The 18,691-nt window shown below is 43.6% G+C and overlaps 1 protein-coding gene across 1 annotated transcript in view; it reads left to right on the top strand.

Moving 5' to 3' along the window:
- The first annotated feature begins 2,666 nt into the window (after positions 1–2,666).
- The window catches only part of NEK5 (NIMA related kinase 5), a 60,119-nt gene continuing 44,094 nt past the window's right edge, over positions 2,667–18,691 (top strand). The window contains exons 1-3 of the mRNA XM_043578103.1: positions 2,667–2,803; positions 11,168–11,264; positions 18,038–18,135. Coding sequence (XP_043434038.1) covers positions 2,687–2,803; positions 11,168–11,264; positions 18,038–18,135 — 312 coding nt within the window. The 5' untranslated portion in view covers positions 2,667–2,686. The remainder of the gene's footprint in view (positions 2,804–11,167; positions 11,265–18,037; positions 18,136–18,691) is intronic.

The following is an 18,691-nucleotide window of genomic DNA, read 5'->3' on the forward strand; positions in this document are numbered from 1 at the left end:
GGAGGAAGGAAGGAAGGAAGGAAAGAAGAAAGGAAAGAAAAAAGGACGGAGGGAAAGAAAAAAGGAAGGACGGGAGGGATGAAAGAAACACGAGAATCATTGTTGAACCTTGTCGATTCTAGCAAAAAGTTAGCACTCATCTGTGGATACTAATTGGGAGGAAGAGAAAAATCCATTGACATCTTTAGGAGATGAATTTCCATAACAAATTTAATGTTTAATGATTATTTATCAGTGTGATTCATTTTATTTTTACCAGTTATATACTACTAGTAATGTTAATAATTCAATAAAAAAAATAAAAGCCTATGATCAGGAAATGTAAATTTCCATTTATATGATAAGGTGATCAATATAACTTTGAAGCAGAAAAACATTACCTATGGGGATATGAGTTTAAGGAGAGAGAAATGATGTACACTTTGTGATTCTCAAAAGAAGCTTACTTAAAAAAAAAGAATGATTGTTGGTTTCAAATTGCTGTAGTTTTTAGATTCCTTTGGATATGTCTTACTTGTGTCAGTATTTATAATTGCTGGAAATTACATCCTTTTCAACTACTTAGACATGTAATGAAACGTTTTAGACAGCAGCTTGGTGTGCAATTGGGAGTGGGGAATGGGGAGGAGGAGGAGGGGGCCTGTTTGCAGGCCTCAGGGCGGCATCCAGTTTTGTAAAAGAACCCGCATGGAGGCCGCCAGCTGTAGACAAAACAGTCTCCATCTCTTGACAGTATTTGAGACCTTGCACAAAAAACTCTCCTTGCCTCAGTTTAGCGGATTCTTAAAACTGGGAGACCACAACCTTGATGGGTTGTTGCAAACAGAGATAAATATCAAAAACCGCAAACCATGTGGTACGCAAGAAAGAGGCGCGGTGTGCTTGCGTGCTGGGATAGGCACTGAAGTCTCGACCTACGACAAAGTAACTCCAAACTCCCTGGCCCTGGACCCAACTTCTGGGTGGACTGCGTAGACCCCTCCTCTCGCGGCTTGCTCCCGGAGCCCCGCCTGCGTTTTCCCGGGCGGCTCCGCCCCGGCGGTCCGGAAGCGGGGCGGTCCGGGGACCCAGATTCCCCCGGGACGCTTCCCAACCTGCGGAATCGGCTGAACAGGTATGCTACGGGCGGGACGCCCCGGATCCTAATCCCGGGATGTCCCCGGAGCTCCGGGAGCCGCGGGGAAAGGGATGAGCCTCTGCGGGGTAGATAGGGTCTGCAGGGGAGCCGTCCGACGTCCTGGGCCCGCGTCAGTCTCCGTGGCAACGTGCGACACGCCGCGCTCCCGCCAGCGCGCAAACTCTGCGCAAGCTCGGCCGCCCCCCCCCCCCCCCCCCCCCCCGGCGGCCGCCTGCCGGGGTGCTTCTAAGGGAGAAGGCTTGTCCCGAGAGCTGGGGGCTTCCACCCACTGGTGCTGTCTGGGCGGTGGGTCGCCGTCGCCGTCTCTCAGGTACGGGGCTGGTGCCCTCGAGTTCCGATCCCCAGCCACCTTCCTCAAAACCCGATCCTCGGGTGTCTCAGGCCTCCCCTGGCAGCGGAGCTGGTTCCCAGCCCCATGCCACCCACGCAGTTGTCCCCCTTCCTACCCTGACACATATGTGCAAGATTCGAAAACATAACCTGCCTGCTCACGCAAGTTTTAAAAGTGGGCATGATGCCCTAATTGCAGTATAAAGAGGAAACGCAAGGGAACCGTTTACAACAAAGTCTGCATTTCAGTCTGCAAATGCTTGGGTTAGTCCACACTTGGAGACGTCGTGAAGTAGCCAAGTGCCCGCACCTGGGCAGGGAGGCACCTGACGGTGACTGCCGCAGGTTTCGGCTACCAGGAGGAGCGCGGCCAGCGGGGGCGTGATTTTCCCCACCGGTGCACGGTTCTTGGTAATTTTCTAAACAAAAAGTGCAGTCAAGCCTTGATTTACACGCAGTTGCATTCCTCGAAAATTCAGTGTTTGTTAAAAACTGCAAAAGAAAAAAAAATCTGTATTTACATGTAAAATGGAATTTGGTTCTAGCCGCAGGTAATTATAAACGGATTTTTCCACGCACCTGAATGTGTGTGGGGATTTGCTAAGGTTGTAAGGCCGCAGGATAATCCTTTAACTTCAGGACTGTTCCTCGCATCGCAGGACATTAGTATCTGAGGCCCAAGCCACTTCTAAATGCCAGAGTGCTTCTCCAACTCTGCCGAGAACAGGAAAACATCCACAAATTCCCAAGATGTCCCCTAGGGGGCAGCACGTCCCCGGTGAGAAGGGCCGAACTGTAAAACTGCGCGAGCCTTAAAGACATTCCTGCTTTATAGGGATGCCAAGACCCGAGGTGGTGTATCTTTGATTCTCAGAACAATCTTGCACATATGGGAATTGTTATTTCCATTTTAGGAATTGGGAAAGTGAAGTTTTCAGAGATTAAGTGACTTCCCCAAGATTAAGTAATCTTCCCCAAGATTAAGTGACTACGCTGTATCAAAGCTGAGTCTGACCTGAGATTCTACCAAAAAGCAGTTTGACTTTGGTTGTCTCCTGTGGCCACAAGGAAAGTTATTTGACTGTCTTGGTGAGGTTGGTAGGAAAATTTTAGCAAAGTAAGTTCTTTTACGTTGAGTGATCAATTTTGTGACTTTATGAACAGTGTGTGATAAAATTTCATCTCTCTGATTTCAGGAGCCACCGTGCATTCGAGACAATGGATAAATACGATGTGATTAAGTCCATTGGGGAAGGTGCCTTCGGGAAAGCATTCTTGGCTAAAAGGACATCGGATAGCAAGCACTGTGTTATAAAGGAGATCGATTTTGCAAAGGTAAATTGAAGACGTTCACATTCCTGTTCATTTTCAGTATTACATTCAACTGGCTTTTAATTAGGTATGAAAAGGAAACACATTTTTTTTTTTTTGCTTGTTTGTTTTCATAGTATGAACTTTAAGCCTCAGTTAACTGGTTTACTCAAACTCCTAAATCCGTGGTCCAAACAGCAACCAATGATTTTATTAGAAAAAGGAAAGGAGAGGAGAGGAGTGGGGAGGGGAGGGAAAAAGAGGAAAAGAAAAATAAGATTATAGCATCTGGCTCCTGTGGCACTTGAGGGTGGCCTGCAAGGCCTGTGAGATTTCTTCTGCTCTATTGCTTGACTTTTCTGTTTGGCCACAGGGTGGTCCTCTTCCTCTGGCTGTATCTCCATCATCAGGTCCCCTCCACAAAGACTCTTTCTCTAAACGTGCCAACTGAGGTAGCAACACACCCTCAATCGCTCCGTATTACACTGCCCCATTTTCTGAATGGCATTTATTTTATTTTTTTATTAAAAAAATTTTTTTTTAATGTTTATTTATTTTTGGGACAGAGAGAAACAGAGCATGAATGGCGGAGGGTCAGAGAGAGAGGGAGACACAGAACCCAAAGCAGGCTCCAGGCTCTGAGCTGTCAGCACAGAGCCCGACGCGGGGCTCGAACTCACGGACAGCGAGATCATGACCTGAGCCGAAGTTGGACGCTCAACCGACTGAGCCACCCAGGCGCCCCTGAATGGCATTTATAATCAGGAATTACTTTGCTCACTTATTTCTTCATGCGTTTATGGTCTGTCTCCTTCAGCATGTAGGACAGTGCCTGGCACATGATAGGCGCTCAAAAACATTTATTGAATGCATTGAATGAATGGAGGAAAACAATGTACTTTTGTTAGCTTAACGATTTTGGAGACTAATGAAATATATTTCATTGAAAAGGAATCATTTTTGTGGAATTCCTCTCAGCATTTGTGTCACCCTCTCTAGTGATGTGTGCATTTCAAATGTTGGGACAACAATGCCCATCGCATGCTAGAATTAATTTTAAGGCAAGTGTTGTTGGTTGTCTTCTGGAGGATTTATGATTGAGGGTAGCAGAAGACCTTCCATACAAAATGTCTGCAAAATGGGGCTTCTGGCTGGCTCAGTTGCTCAATCGGTAAAGCATGTGACTGTTATAAGTTCGAGCCCCACGTTGGGTGTAGCGATTACTTAAAAATAAAATCTTAAAAAAAAAAAAACAAAAGCAAAATCCCCAGATGTGTGCAAAATGGACTTCATAAGTTGCACAGTGTGAGCGTACTTAATGCCACTGAATTTCTCATTTAAAATGGTATATATTTATGTTCTATATACTTTACCACAACTTTCTTAAAAGTTGCAAAGAAAAAAGGACTTCCCAAACTTCTGTGAAAGCTCAGATGTAAGTTTGCTGTATAAAACTCAGGGGCGCCTGAGTGGCTCAGTCAGTTCAGCATCTGACTTCGGCTCAGGTCATGATCTCACAGTTAGTGGGTTCGAGCCCTGCGTCGGGCTCTGCGTTGACAGTGTGGAGCCTGCTTGGGATTCTCTCCCCCTCTCTCTGCCTCTCCTTGACTCATGCTTTCTCTCTCTCTCTCTCTCTCTCTCTCTCTCTCTCTCTCTCTCTCAAAATAAATAAACGAAAGAAAGCTCTGGTGTAGATGGTTAGCCTCAGGGAGAATGCTTTATTTACCAATATAAGTCCCTTTTCATGGCTCCGGTAGCATACTTCTACAAGTGTCCTATTATTCTAGAGGCCTGTCAGAGCTTCCTTCTGCAACATTGTTCTGCTCACACTCTCTCGTTTATCTGACTGCTCCTTCTCAGGCCTCCCTGTTTCCTCATCCTCTGTCTGTCCCAACCGTCTGTTCTTGGCTGACACTCTTCTCTTTCCCTGGGCCATCGCCTCACTGCAGACCTCACCAGGTCGCAGGCCACACTTACAACTCTCTCGCCGATGCTGACACCTTCCAGCACCCTGGTTCTGCATTTCATCTGCTCTGTGCCACACTGTGCTCATGACATTAGTGTCCTTGCGATACCGAGGCTCAAGACTGAGGAGTCATCTCTGAGTTTTTTCTCTCTCCACATCCAGTTACTTGCTAAATGCCGTTGGCTCTTTCTCTCCCTCGAGTTTGTCTTATTCCTTTCACCAATTCCCTGGGTTACCCAGTAGCTTTGTCACGGCTCCAGCAACATTTTGATAATGCTCCAGTCATGTCCACAGACCTTCCCGTAGACAGAAGTCATAAAGGAAAAGATGGCTAGATGCATTGTCATCTTTGCGTAAAAACATCAAACTTCTGTATGACAAAACCCACCACGAATAAATTCAAAGTTGACAGAATGCCAAAAATATTTGCCAAGTATTGACCTAACGGTGCTAGCCTTTTGTAAATGAATAAAAAGAAAAAAAACCCATAACTGAAGAAGTAATCATACTTACTCCTTAGTAAACTAAGAAATAGAAGTCAAACAATTTCACTCTTTGCGTATGCATTTGGGAAGGATTAGAAGGAATATGGAAGTGGAGGAAGTGGGCACTGTCTCCCTCTACTGGGAGGAAGGTAAATTGGTATCACAATGAAGAGAACTCTGTACCAAAGCCTTGGAAGGATCCATGCTGTGTTTGTATTATAGGTCCGCAATATGTTGTGATGATGAAAACAAAATCAGGCCACCAGCACTTGTGTGTATGTGTGTGTGTGTGTATGTACTGTTAATGTTATACACACACACTAACTGATTATTGCTGAGTGATGGGATTTCACCCCCACCATTCCTTTCTGCAGTGTCAGAATTTTAAAATTTTTTTAACGTTTATTTGTTTTTGAGAGGGGAGGGGCATGCGTGGGGGAGGGGCAGAGAGAGAGAGGGAGACACAGAATCCAAAACAGGCTCCAGGCTCTGAGCTGTCAGCATAGAGCCCAACACAGGGCTCGAACTTGGTTGGGAACAGGGAGATCATGACCTAGGCTGAAGTCAGATGCTCTACCGACTGAGCCACCCAGGTGCCCCGTGAATTGTATTATTTGTATAAGCAGGAAAGCTGTCTTCATTTTGAATTTTTTTAATGTTATTTATTTTTGAGAGGGAGAGAGAGAGACAGAGTATGAGCAGGGGAGGGGCAGAGAGGAAGACGAAGACACAGAATCTGAATCAGGCTTCAGGCTCTGAGCTTTCAGCATAGAACCCGGCATGGGGCTCAAACTCACAGGCCATGAGATCATGACCTAAGCCAAAGTCGGTTGCTTAACCTACTGAGCCACCTGGGCGTCCCTTCAAAAAGGAAAGGAAAAAAGTATACGTCCTAGGATCCAGTACATCTGCTTCTGGGGGTTTATTCAAAGGGAAATCTTCAGAGATGTACAGTTAGAAAGCAACTTAAATGTCCAACAGCTGGGGATTGGTTACATAATTTATGAAAAACAAAGCAGTTCTTAGAAATCATGTTGTAGGTGAAATATTGACATGAGAAATGTCATGGCTTCTGCTAATTGGGAAAACAGTATGTGCACAATGAGGCAATCTTTGTAAAAATACATATTATCTCTCTCTCCGTCTCAGTATTTATACACACACCCATATATTCACATACGTAAAAGGAAGATGTCCTAGATTGCTATCATGTAGGTGGAATGTGGGATTATACTGTACTTTTATATTCTTTCACTCTTCAGATTAGTTTTGACACTCTCGCTGATTTGTTCCCACATTCCATGTCCAGCATCCCTCCCCTGCATGCAAACCCTTTGCACCCTAGCCTCGGTGCTCACCCATGGGGCTCTTTCTTTCAAGAAAGTCTTTGCCCATCTCCAAGCATCAAGATCCCACTTGTTTAGGGCTGAGCTCCAGGAAACCTTCCAGGACCTTCCGACTCAAAATAATCTCTCTCTGTAAACTCCATAGATTTTTATCCATCATGTTGTTATGTGCTGATTGCCTTCTACTCTGATGTGCTTTGGCTGGTCTGTGTGTGCGTCTATGCCTTCTCCCCCTTATTAGACTGTGTTTTCTGTGCAGGCAGAATCCAGGCTTTATTCATCTTGGTATTCCACACAGCACTGGTAGGTGTTCAGTACATTGTTATTGCATAAACAATTCAATTGATAGATACTTTCAGGCCTTCTAATTCTACTGTTAAGCTGGTACATACTTAGGGATTATAACACCATTTTAATTCTAAGTAAAGAAGAAACTATTTGGGAGGTGAACCCTCTTTAACAATGTATATTAATGCAGTTCATAGCATCTCTCCCATTCTTTAGTATACATAATAAAAAAATTGACCATATTTTTCTAATACAGAACTGATTTTCTTTCATCCTTTTTCTCATGAACCACCCCGGTATCCATCCATCACTAAGGAGAATGTTATGTTAGGCCTCGTCCGTCTTGCTTTTTCATGTGTCTTTCTGTTATTAAATTTGCCTAGCAATGCCTGTGTCCCAGTATTAACACGTATTACTTCTTTCTCCCTTTTCTACCCTAATGTAGTTTTTCATCACTTCTCAGCTAAAGAAATCTATGTTTCTTTTCACATCTCCAATGCCTCTCCACGCAGTAAACTCTAAACACCAGAACGTGAATTGCTCATTTTCTTTTTTTTTTTTTAATTTTTTTTTTCAACGTTTTATTTATTTTGGGGACAGAGAGAGACAGAGCATGAATGGGGGAGGGGCAGAGAGAGAGGGAGACACAGAATCGGAAACAGGCTCCAGGCTCTGAGCCATCAGCCCAGAGCCCGACGCGGGGCTCGAACTCACGGACCGCGAGATCGTGACCTGGCCGAAGTCGGACACTTAACCGACTGCGCCACCCAGGCACCCCAGCTCATTTTCTTATAGGTACCAAAAATCTAGTATTTTTTTCTCTTATCATCCTACTATTACCAAGCATATTATTTTGATTCTTTTTTTTTTTTTTTTTTTTTTTTTTTTTTTTTTTTTTTTTTAAGTAAGCTCTATACCCAAGGTGGGGCTTGAACTCCTGAGATCAACCCTGAGATCAAGAGTCGCATGCTCTATTAACTGAGCCGGCCAGCCGCATTATTCTTTTGATTCTTGCTTCCAAATATGTGTTGTATATTTTCTTGATTATAAAATAAAAATGTTCATTGTAGAAATTTTTGAAAAGAAGCAAAGGGGAAATTAAGACCATTTAGGGGAAAATAAAAATCATTTATAACCTTTCTCTTAATCACTATTAACATTATGGTGAATTTCTCTCCAGGCTATTTTAATTTTTTCTTTTTTAGAGATTATTTATTTTGAGAGAGGGAGCACGTGTGAGCTGGGGGAGACAGAAGGAAAGAGAGAATCCCAAGCAGCCTCTGAGCTGTCAGCGCACAGCCTGATGCAGGGCTCAAACTCACAAACCCAGAGACCACGTCCTGAGCTGAAATCAAAAGTTGGACACCTAACCAACTGAGCCACCCAGGCACCCCATCTCTGGGCTATTTTTTTTTTATTTTTAAAAATGTTTTTATTTATTTTTGAGAGACATAGAGCACAAGTAGGGGGATGGGGTACAGAGAGAGAGGGAGACACACAGTGCGAAGAAAGCTCCAGGTTCCAAGCTGTCAGCACAGAACCTGATGCGGGGCTCAAACCCACAAACCATGAGCTCATGACCTGCGCCAAAATCAAGAGTCACGTGCTTATCTGACTGAGCCACCCAGGCTCCCCTACTATGAGTCATTTTTATTAAACAGACTATGTATGTGTGTTTACCTATATGTGCATTAAATAAAAAGGTTTAGCCTGGGTGGCTCAGTCAGTTAAGTGTCTGGCTCTTGGTTTCTGCTCAGGTCATGATCTCACAGTTTATGAGTTCAAGTCCTGCATCAGGCTCTGCACTGATGTTGTGGAGACTGCCTGGGATACTCTCTCTCTCTCTCTCTCTCTCTCTCTCCTGTGTACTCTGTCAAAATAAATAAACTTAAAAAAATAAAATTAAAAGATTTATAGAAAGGTTTAGCAATTAACAGCAATTACTCCTACGGCATAAGAATTCGTGGAATGAGTGGGGTTGTGGACAAGGGGAAGTTTCATTTCCATTGTGCTCACTTCTGTCTGGCTTCAGATATTTTTTAAAATCACAAGTGTGTATTATGATAGTAATTAAAACACTAATAATAAGAGTGCCTGCTCAGTCAGTTGAGAGTTGGACTCTTGGTTTCGGCTCAGGTGATGATCTTGCGGTTTTGTGGGTTCAAGCCCCTCATCGGGCTCTGTGCTGACAGTGCAGAGCCTGCCTGGGATTCTCTCTCTCTCTCTTGCTCTCTCTGCCCCTCCCCCACTCGCACTGTCTCTGTCTCTCTCAAAATAAACAAAATCAACTTAAAAACTAAAATTAAAAAAATAAAAAACTAATAGTAAAACATGGTGATGAAGGTTGTCATAGGAGAATGCTGAAGCACGTTTCTGATTATTTTCTTTGGATAAATTTCTGGAAGAATTACTAAGTCAGACCCTGGAGCATTTTTAAAGTTTCTTAGTACATCTTATAACACCTCCTTCCCAGAAAAATTTTACAGTTTATATACTTAACACCAGAAGTCTACGAGTGCAGTTTTGCTGCTGTTTGGATAACCCCGTGTACTAAAATTCTTTTTGTCTTTGACCATGTTTTTGATGAGACATGCATGATACCAAGTTTTGTTTTCATCCTTGCTCTTTTGATTATGGAGTGAGGTTGAATATTTTCTTTTCTCTTTATCAGTCATTTTTGTTTAGTTTTTGTGAGTTTCCCATTCGTGTATTTTCCCCTATTTCTATTGGCAGATTTGCCTTTCTTTTCTTGTTAATTTGCCGGGACTCCTTTATATATTATAACTACAGAACTATTTGTCACATACATTGCCAATATTTTTACCTAACCATCAAAATGCAGTGACCTACCTGCATTTGCCTTTTGATTTTGTGTATAATGTCCTTTTGAAAAATAGCAGTTAAAGTAGTTGAGTAGCCAAGTCTATCAATCTGGTAAGAATACTTCAGTTTCTTTTTTTTTTTATGTTTATTTATTTGGGGGGGGGAGAGAGAGAGAGAGAGAGAGCGGGAAAGGGGCAGAGAGAGAGGGTGAGAGAGAATCCCAAGCAGGCTTCACGCTGTCAGTGCAGAGCCCAACACGGGGCTCGAACCCACGAACCACGGGATTACCTGTGCTGAAGTCGGATGCTTAACCGACTGAGCCACCCAGGTGCCCCAGTTCCTTTTGTTTTTGAAGCTCATTTGCACCAGCTGTGCAGTTTAATTGGGGTGGAAGGAACTGAAGCTGAGAAGCTTCAAAGGCCTTGCTGAAGGGCACACAGGCAGGAGGCAGTCAGGCTGGGATCGAGAACGTTAATTTTTACAAAATCCTTAAATCTCAATGAGGATGAGAAATTTGGGAACTCCCACATCAAGTGTGGGCCAGTGTCGAAGAACATTACAGAGGGAGCAGTGGAGAGGACCCGGGGACCTGCAGAGGCCAGAAGCCAGGGTGGAAATGACAGGGTGGAAATGATGGCAAAATGTGAGAAGGAGGAAGTAGAGGTGAAAGCAAAGGGTGGCCGCTGCCACTGACACCAACACCATTGAAAAATACTGGTCAGTAGATGATATATTGAATAGTAAGAAAGTACATCAAATCAGAAATGAAGTCACAAGAGACAGTTTTTATTTGCAAGTGAAAAATGTTGTCATCTTAACATAGAATTTTACTGGTCTGATTGATGTGATGTATGACCTTCTTCTTAAGATTTCATTTGATTCTTCTCAGTAGCGATTGCTGCTGGAACATTGCATTTTTATAAAGAATGTCATTGCTGCAGAAAGATAAATATTCCAATAAGTTTCCTCTAGATGCCTGAATAATTAACACAATGCCACCAATGCAACTGAACCTTTTTTTTTTTTAATGTTTATTTATTTTTGAGATGGAAAGAGACAGAGCACGAGCAGGGGAGGGGCAGAGAGAGAGGGAGACACAGAACCTGAAGCAGGCTCCAGGCTCTGAGCGGTCAGCACTGAGCCCGACGCGGGGCTCGAACCCATGAACCGTGAGGTCATGACCTGAGCTGAAGTAGGACTCTCAACCGACTGAGCCTCTCAGGCGCCCCACAACTGAACCTTTAAGACAGCACACCTTCACCAGAAATATTTATTTTCTTGTTTACAATTGTCATAAACTATTGGTTAGATACAGATCTGCTCTAATTCTCGGGATGTCGTTTCCTGCCACTGTCGATCAGTTTCAGAAGTGGAATTAGGAGCCAGTGAAATTCTGAAGAATTTCAGATGACAGTGAGCAGAAAGCATGTTCTCGAAAGCAAATTATCTCTACAGACTATTCTCTCTTAATACACTTTAGATGCCCACCCAAGAAAAAGAAGCATCAACGAAAGAAGTCGTTCTCCTGGCAAAGATGAAGCATCCCAACATCGTAACCTTCTTCAGTTCGTTTCAAGGTTTGACTTTCTAATGTGCTTCCAGGGTTTTAATAAAGTGTAGTCACGTAGACATCTATAAGGGATACGTTCCTGGGAACCGTGCATAAATTAGGTGTCGTAAACAGACTCGTTTTCCCGTTTACTTAAATGGTCATTTGAGACATTGACTTTACTTCTCCAGTGAGTTTTCGTAGACGACTTTTCCAAGTTTGCTCAAGTTTTCCTACCTGTCCTTGATTCTTACCATCTCAAATAGTTAATGATTGGTATGCTAATAACTCCTAGATTGTGGCCTCCAGTAATACACATGTATGTCTCACAATGCACGTTGGCTGTGAGTGGGCAGGGTCTTAAGTCTGGGGCCCAGGTGACGGAGCCGCCCAGGTACAGAGCACGCTGTTCTCCTGAGCCAGAGAAAAGGGCGAGACACAGGGTCCACCACGCCATCACCGTCGGAGCCCTGCTAGGATGTGGCCTGTTTCTCACGATCGTTCTGAGCTCACGGTCTTGTTGGCACAGCAGTCCCGATAACATGGTGACGAGGAATGGATATCCTGCCTTTGAGAGTCCTTACATGCGCTGGGGCAACAGGTGGGCTGTCCGGTCCTCTTACAGAGAGGCGGCGAACAGCCACGCACCGTGGCCAAGCAAACAGCCAAAGCAGAGGGGGAGAAGCTTTAAGGAAGCAATTCCCTTCCTGTGGATGCCTGAATACAACATCTCTTCTGCCTTCATCCACCACTTGGCTCCAGAGGTAAAAATACAAAACACAACACGAAAGGAGCGTTGGTCAAAGACCATTCACTCACTTAACAAAGTTTTATTGAGTGCCCTCGATGCCAGGTGTTGTTCTGAGAGCCAGGAATATAACAGTGAACAAAACAGGCATAAGGTCCTGTCCTCATGGGGCCTCCATTCTAGGGGGAAGAGACAGACAATAAACACATATCCTGTATGTCAGGTGTGTGTAAGGCTGCACACGGTTCACCGTGGAGCATCCCTGTGCCAGCCCCCAGCACTGGGGTGGGTGCTTCAGTTCACACGTGCTGAGTAGTTAATGGAGCAGGAATGTTACCTAGATGCCTTCAAGCACCCTCAGGGGGTGTAAACATCAGTAAACAAATATACATAGTCCCTACTGTTTGAGCTTTTACACTGCGTAGGGCACTGTGTTTCTTACAATTTTTTAAATATTATTTTTAAAGGGGGGGAGGGCAGAGAGAGAGGGAGACACAGAATCTGAAGCAGGCTCCAGGCTCTGAGCTTGTCAGCACAGAGCCTGACGCGGGGCCCGAACCTACGAACCGTGAGATCATGACCTGAGCGGAAGTCGGACGCTCAACTGACTGAGCCACCCAGGTGCCCCATGTTTCTTACAAATTAAAACCTCTGCATTCAGTGTGGCCCTCTTCAACTCCTGGGTATGAACAGGGTTCTTCTGAGCTCTACTTGGGACTTGAGCAGTACATCTGAGCAGGGAGTTGGGTTATTCTGAACAACTTCTGAGGGGCAGCCACTGAATAAGTGCCCTACATTTCTATTCATCGATGCCTAACAAGCCAGAAGACAATCTTTTCCTCATTCCTCGGGTTATTGCTGTTACTTCCTCTGTCTGGCTAACGCTCACGCTCAGGCCTTCTCCGAGATCACAGTTCCCGTCAGAGCCCCCTTCCTGACCTTGCACCGCACCTCTGCACTTGTGTGTGTGTGTGTGTGTGTGTGTGTGTGTGTGTGTGTGTGTGTGTTTACAGGTATGAACTGGTGTAAGATAGTCCCTGTAAGACAGTAGATCTATTGAATCCTTTTCACTGGATCCTCAGCATCTAACACATAGTAGGTGCTTAATATACGTTTACTGAATGAGTACATGGACTGGACCACTTTCACAGAGTGGAATATGTCTTTATGCAAGGTAGATATTTGAGGACCGTTGACATAGATACTGTTTTAAAATCAGAGGTCATTTGTACAGCAGAAATGACCTCTACTGAGTCTGTTTATATTGTAAGCTTAAACTTTCTTATGGCAGCTTTATTTTTTGTTTTTGAAGTGTGTGTTTAGGAAAACTAGAGCAATGAGGACAATGGGTTTGCCTGCAGGTTGTTGGGACTTGAAACATGGAGCTTATCTGAAAGCCACAGAACCCTTTGTAGCCCGGGACAGCTCAGAGTCAAGATAAAGCCTTTGTTTACCCTCAACAGCTTGTCTCTGAACAGAACCGTGGCTCTAGTTCAGTAAATGTTTATCTATAAAAAGTATGAAGTTTTTGTAAGTTTGAAACAACATATGAATAATAAGGCGATGTAGTGAGATTTTTCCTGAAGCTAAGTTAATTCCATTTAAATTCTTTCAGTAAATATTTATCGAGTGCCTGTTATATGCTAGGCATGTTCTAAGTTTTAGGGATCATCGGTGAACAAAATTGGCCAGTGCCCCCCACACTGTTGTTTACACACTGTTGCTGTGTAACAGAACAAGTGACCACAAATTCAGTGGCTTGAACCAACACCCGTTGATGTTTTCCTAACTTCTCTAGATCACAGGTCTGGGTTTGGTTCTCTGGATTCTCCGCTCAGGGTCTCTCTCTCCACTGGGTCTGCTGTCTCATCGGAGGCTCAGCATTCTCTTTCATGCTTATTCACGGTGCTGGCAGAATTCATCTACTTCACTGGGGTGGGTATGGGCTTCCAGAGGCCAGCTGCCCTTTTGTAGGCCTTCTCTCCCTTGGAATCTCTCACTTCCTCTGTCTCTGACCTCTAGACTTAGATTTGGATGGATGCTGTGTTTAGGTCAAGCCCACCGGTAAAATCTCCTTTTCTATTAACTCAAAGTCAACTGACTTCAGTTATATCTGCAAGATCCCCTTCGCTGTATGACATGACATAACCATGGGAGTGATAGCCCATCGTATTTACAGGTTGTACCCTCACTCTGGGGGAGGGAGTCCACAAGGTGTGTGCACTGGGGCCATCTTAGAATTCTGCCTGCTATCAACTGTGGAGTTTTATAGGCCCAGGGGAAAGGGGGGGGAGGGTTGGACAATAAATGTTAATTAATAAGCACATTGTGTCGTATACTAGAAGGTGATAAGTGCTGTGGCAAAATAAAATAGGGTGAGGCAGGAGTGAGGAAACAAGTTAGAATAGGGCAGTCATTTGAGCAAAGACTTGAAGAGCCATGCTAAACTCTGGGGAAGAGTTTCCTAGGACAGGGCAACAGCCACTGCAAAGGCAGGAGGCAAGAGCAGGCCTGATGGGTTAAAGGATTGGCCAGGAGGCTTTGGGGAGAGGCAATCTGCTATGGGCCCTGAGCATCTCACACACACTTGCTGGGTGTGCCAGGAACGCAGAGCCCTGACCGCTGTCTACCCAGCTACATATTGTGTTTGTAGTGAGCGACACTGACGGATGAGACACTTCCCCCAAGGCGGAGCTGGCTTGTTCACTGCTCACTAGAATGCAGCAGATTCCTCAAGGTCAGTGTTCCTTTCCTGTAACGTGGCCCACTGCAGTGCATGTGCTTGTCTAGGCTCACATGTTGTACCTCCGTGGAGTTTGGGGGACACAGAGAACGAGCGCTAACGTGAAGCTCTGACTCCTGCTTTTGCCAAGAGTAATAAAGTCCTTTGCCTCTGGCCCAGGAGTTGCATGTCCCGGCATCCGTGAAATAGTCACAGGCTTGTAAATAGTACAGAATCTCATACCTGGCACGGAGCCCACTGGGAAGTCAGTGTGAGTAGAGTACAATGAGCAAGGGAGAATAGCAGGAGGTATTTTTATTCTTTAGGCCGATTCTGTGTCCCTCCTTGATGTGGGGTGCTAAAATGCTTTTACTTATGGAATGATGGTGGTAATGGATGATATTTCATCAAATCTAGAGGCCATTAGTTACAAGATACACCATTCTGTGCTAATTACAAGAAACAATACTGTCAATTAGACTGTAACACACTGCTTTTTTATCACAATTTTGTATTTAATGTGTATTAAAAGAGCCTTTTTAGACTTATTTACTTTCCATTACTCTTGTGCATACATAAAAAGGCAACTATAAGCAAATTAAATCGGTTAAGGTGTAAAAGTTATGCAGGAGGTATAATAGCACCAAGACTGCTGGGCCCCCGGCAACCGATTAGAAGATGCCAATGTCTGTAAGATGCAATCCTAACTTTTTAAAAGTGCAGTTTAGAATGAATTAATTACAGCAGTTGTTTTTTAAGTGTTGGAATTTGACAACAGAAAAGTTGCTTAATGTCAGTCCCTACTATTAGTGTCCCTAAATAGTTTTGAAAGGTCAATGACCCATGAGCTCTATAGTTCCAGAAGTTGCTGCCCTACAGTATGTCTTGTACTTCCTTTTTAGAGAGCGTCCTTTTCCTCTTCTCTGCATTGTCAAATATTCTTTAAGACTAAATACAGTCTTAATATTTGCAGAAAGGGACCTCTGTCACCTCTGCTCTGAGCACCTCCAAACGCTTGCTCACGTGGCATATAATCTGCTGTGTTATCGTGCCAGTGTACTGCATTCTTTATTTCCATCAATGGGATTGGAGGCCGTGAGAACAAAATCCTTTCTCATACCTCTTTCCCCTCCTACCGTGCTTATTCTTCTTAAACAGATGGAAAATTTGAGAACATAAATGCTATTTCCAGACAGTTCTAACCCCATTTAAATATGAAATTAACAGTAGCTAGTGGGGAGGCCATGGATATTTAGAGCCAAATGATGCTCCTTGACCCAAATAGTTTTTTTTTAAGATGGCTCAGCCATGATTACTTCTAAACCAGCCAATTAATTTCTTTCACGGAAAGCCAGTGTAAGGCTGAGTGAATTGTAGGTTGGTGGAAAGTGAGTAAAATGGAACCCTTTGTCCTTAGCTTTCCTGACTTTGACTGTTCCGTGGTTTTGAGATTGTCATCCCTTCATCACTATGGCAGCCCTTTCAATGACTCAGCTATGAGAAACAGTAGCTCTCCTAAAAGTAATATGTTCCTGAAAATAACTGATCCCTAGGTTATTAGGGTATGTCAGGAAATACCTTCTTAAGACCCTCGTAGACTCCCCAAGTCTGTCCTCGACTGGCTCTTGTCCCCTTTGCCCTCCAGGGCACAGACTTCCACTTAGCTCTTCTCACGTGTACTCACTGATTTGCCAACTCTACGGTCCACGCCTTGTGCAGGAAGGATGGCTTATTTACCTTTTATTCTCAGCACCGCATTCCTTGGCATGTCCTCGGTAAAAGTCTGTGGATGAATGAATGGATCTGTCCCGTTAGAGGAGGGAGGTGGACATTGAAGTGTTATGTGAAAGGAGCACTGAGTTTGTGAATTAGGTGCAACCACAACCAAAAGCAGATGCTGTCAGGATGCTCGCGGCCACTTTAAAGTTGGTTTAAGCTACTTGGAAGAGAGAGGTAGCAAATGATAGCTATTTGGCAAGAGATTCTGGCATTTAGTGGATGTTCAGTCACTACAGGGCAAAACACTAGGGAGACTAACCCCTGATTTTGTGCCATGTTTTTGTGTTCCTTACATGTTTTATGAAACCACTTAACCAAACTTGATTAAGCCCCTTCCATGTGCCTTCTACTGTGCTAGGTGCAGGGAGTACAGAAGAGCAGAGTGTGGGCTCTGTCTGCAGGGAACCCACAAAATAGCAGGAGACGTGAATAACTGAGTAGGAGCCGTTTCCTAACAGGAGCCCCATTGGCAGCTGGCTGGTTAAGGGGAAAGGCTGGTTAAGCAGGAAATCATACAAACGTGTTTAATTTTCATCTATAAATGCACAATCACTTGCCAAACTTTTGACATAAGACCGAGGCCTCATCTTTGATTATGCGTTCATTGCATAGAGTTCTGAATATTCTTACATAGGCGACTCTCCTCCATTTCTTTTTAGAGCTTTTTAAAGCTTTCTTTTTAAAGCTCCAATCTTTTTAAAGCTTTCTTGGTTATTTTCCACTTGTCTTATCCAACGTTTAGGTCGATGGCATTTTTTTTTTTTAAAGCTACTCGCTTTTATTGAGTTCTCCACAGTATTCAACATAGGTTTTGTAGAAATAATCACATCTCTCTTTTTCCATTCGTATTTCATCAGTTCATGCAATAATTGTAATAACAAATATAATTGGCCTAAGCAGATTTGGGAATGCACACGATGATCTTGGTGAGAATTAGTGGGAACAGAGGTAGCTGAGCAGGCTAGAGAGGCCAGTAGCCACGAGTGGAAACCCTGAGTGGGCAGCAGGAATGGAGAATGCCCATTACTCTAGAAAGTAGGTCAGGCAGAGGTCAATTGAGAAGAGTGCGTATTGTTCTCAACAACATAGCAGAGTAAGTGCCATATAAATAAAAGGTTATACTCAAGTTCAAAGGTCTATTAATTCTTCCTGGGGTTTTGGTTAAGATTCCCGGCTGCTATTTTACAGCAGATTTCTCACATCTTGCAGGAATGTGTTAATAACAATTGTTAACATTTATGGAACTCTCTTTATATGCGGGCATTGTTCTAAGCATCTGACATGGATTAACTTGTTTAACCTTTATGACAGTCCTGAGAGGAGTTTCTATATTATTATCTCCACCTTACAGATGAGATAATGACGCACAGAGAAATTTAAATAACTTGCCCGGAGTCACAGAGCTAAGAAATGTTAAGTGGTGAAGTGGGATGAGAACCCAGTCCATCATGATTCTACAGCCAGAGTTTTTAACAATTGCATACTGCATTTTTCTGTTATATTCTCCATCTTCGGGAACACGAAAGGTAATGAATGATGCCTTTTCTTACAGAGAACAATAGGCTGTTTATTGTGATGGAGTATTGTGACGGAGGGGATCTCATGAAAAGGATCCATAGACAACGGGGAGTGTTATTTAGCGAAGATCAGGTAAAAACACCTCCATTTTGCCTTTTAATTTGTATGAGGGGCAATTAGATTTATAGTGCTGTAAGTAATAGCCCATATTTATATACAGCATGATTGCTGGTAGAGAAAATTTAAATCATAAAACTGTGTATCAATATTCTTGATAGATTTAGTCCAGAGCGTGTTTGCAATTGAACTGAAATTGAATCTCTTTTTGAGAGTGAACTTTGAGAAACGATAGTGTATTTTTGGACAATCTCATGTAGGATGCCCTTGAGATAAATCTTCCTGGCTAAAAAAACGTGAATGTGGATGTTCCTCAGCCATTTCAAATGTGACATATTTATAGCTTTAGTCTTCTTCCTTTTACCATTTAGTATGCTGTTTTAAAATAGCTATCCCACTTTGCTAGGGAGCATGGAAGGCCTCCGTGGCAATTGGCTATTTAGTTTCATTGATTATGAAGAAAGAGGAGAGAAAAGGTGAAGAATAATGGCCTCAATTCCCATTCCCTCTTGGCACAAACACATTTTTCTTCCATACTCGGAGCTTCCTCTGGAACCCTCCTGGGAGCCGT

Source organism: Prionailurus bengalensis, chromosome A1 (genome assembly GCF_016509475.1).
Source record: "Prionailurus bengalensis isolate Pbe53 chromosome A1, Fcat_Pben_1.1_paternal_pri, whole genome shotgun sequence".
Taxonomy (NCBI): domain Eukaryota; kingdom Metazoa; phylum Chordata; class Mammalia; order Carnivora; family Felidae; genus Prionailurus; species Prionailurus bengalensis.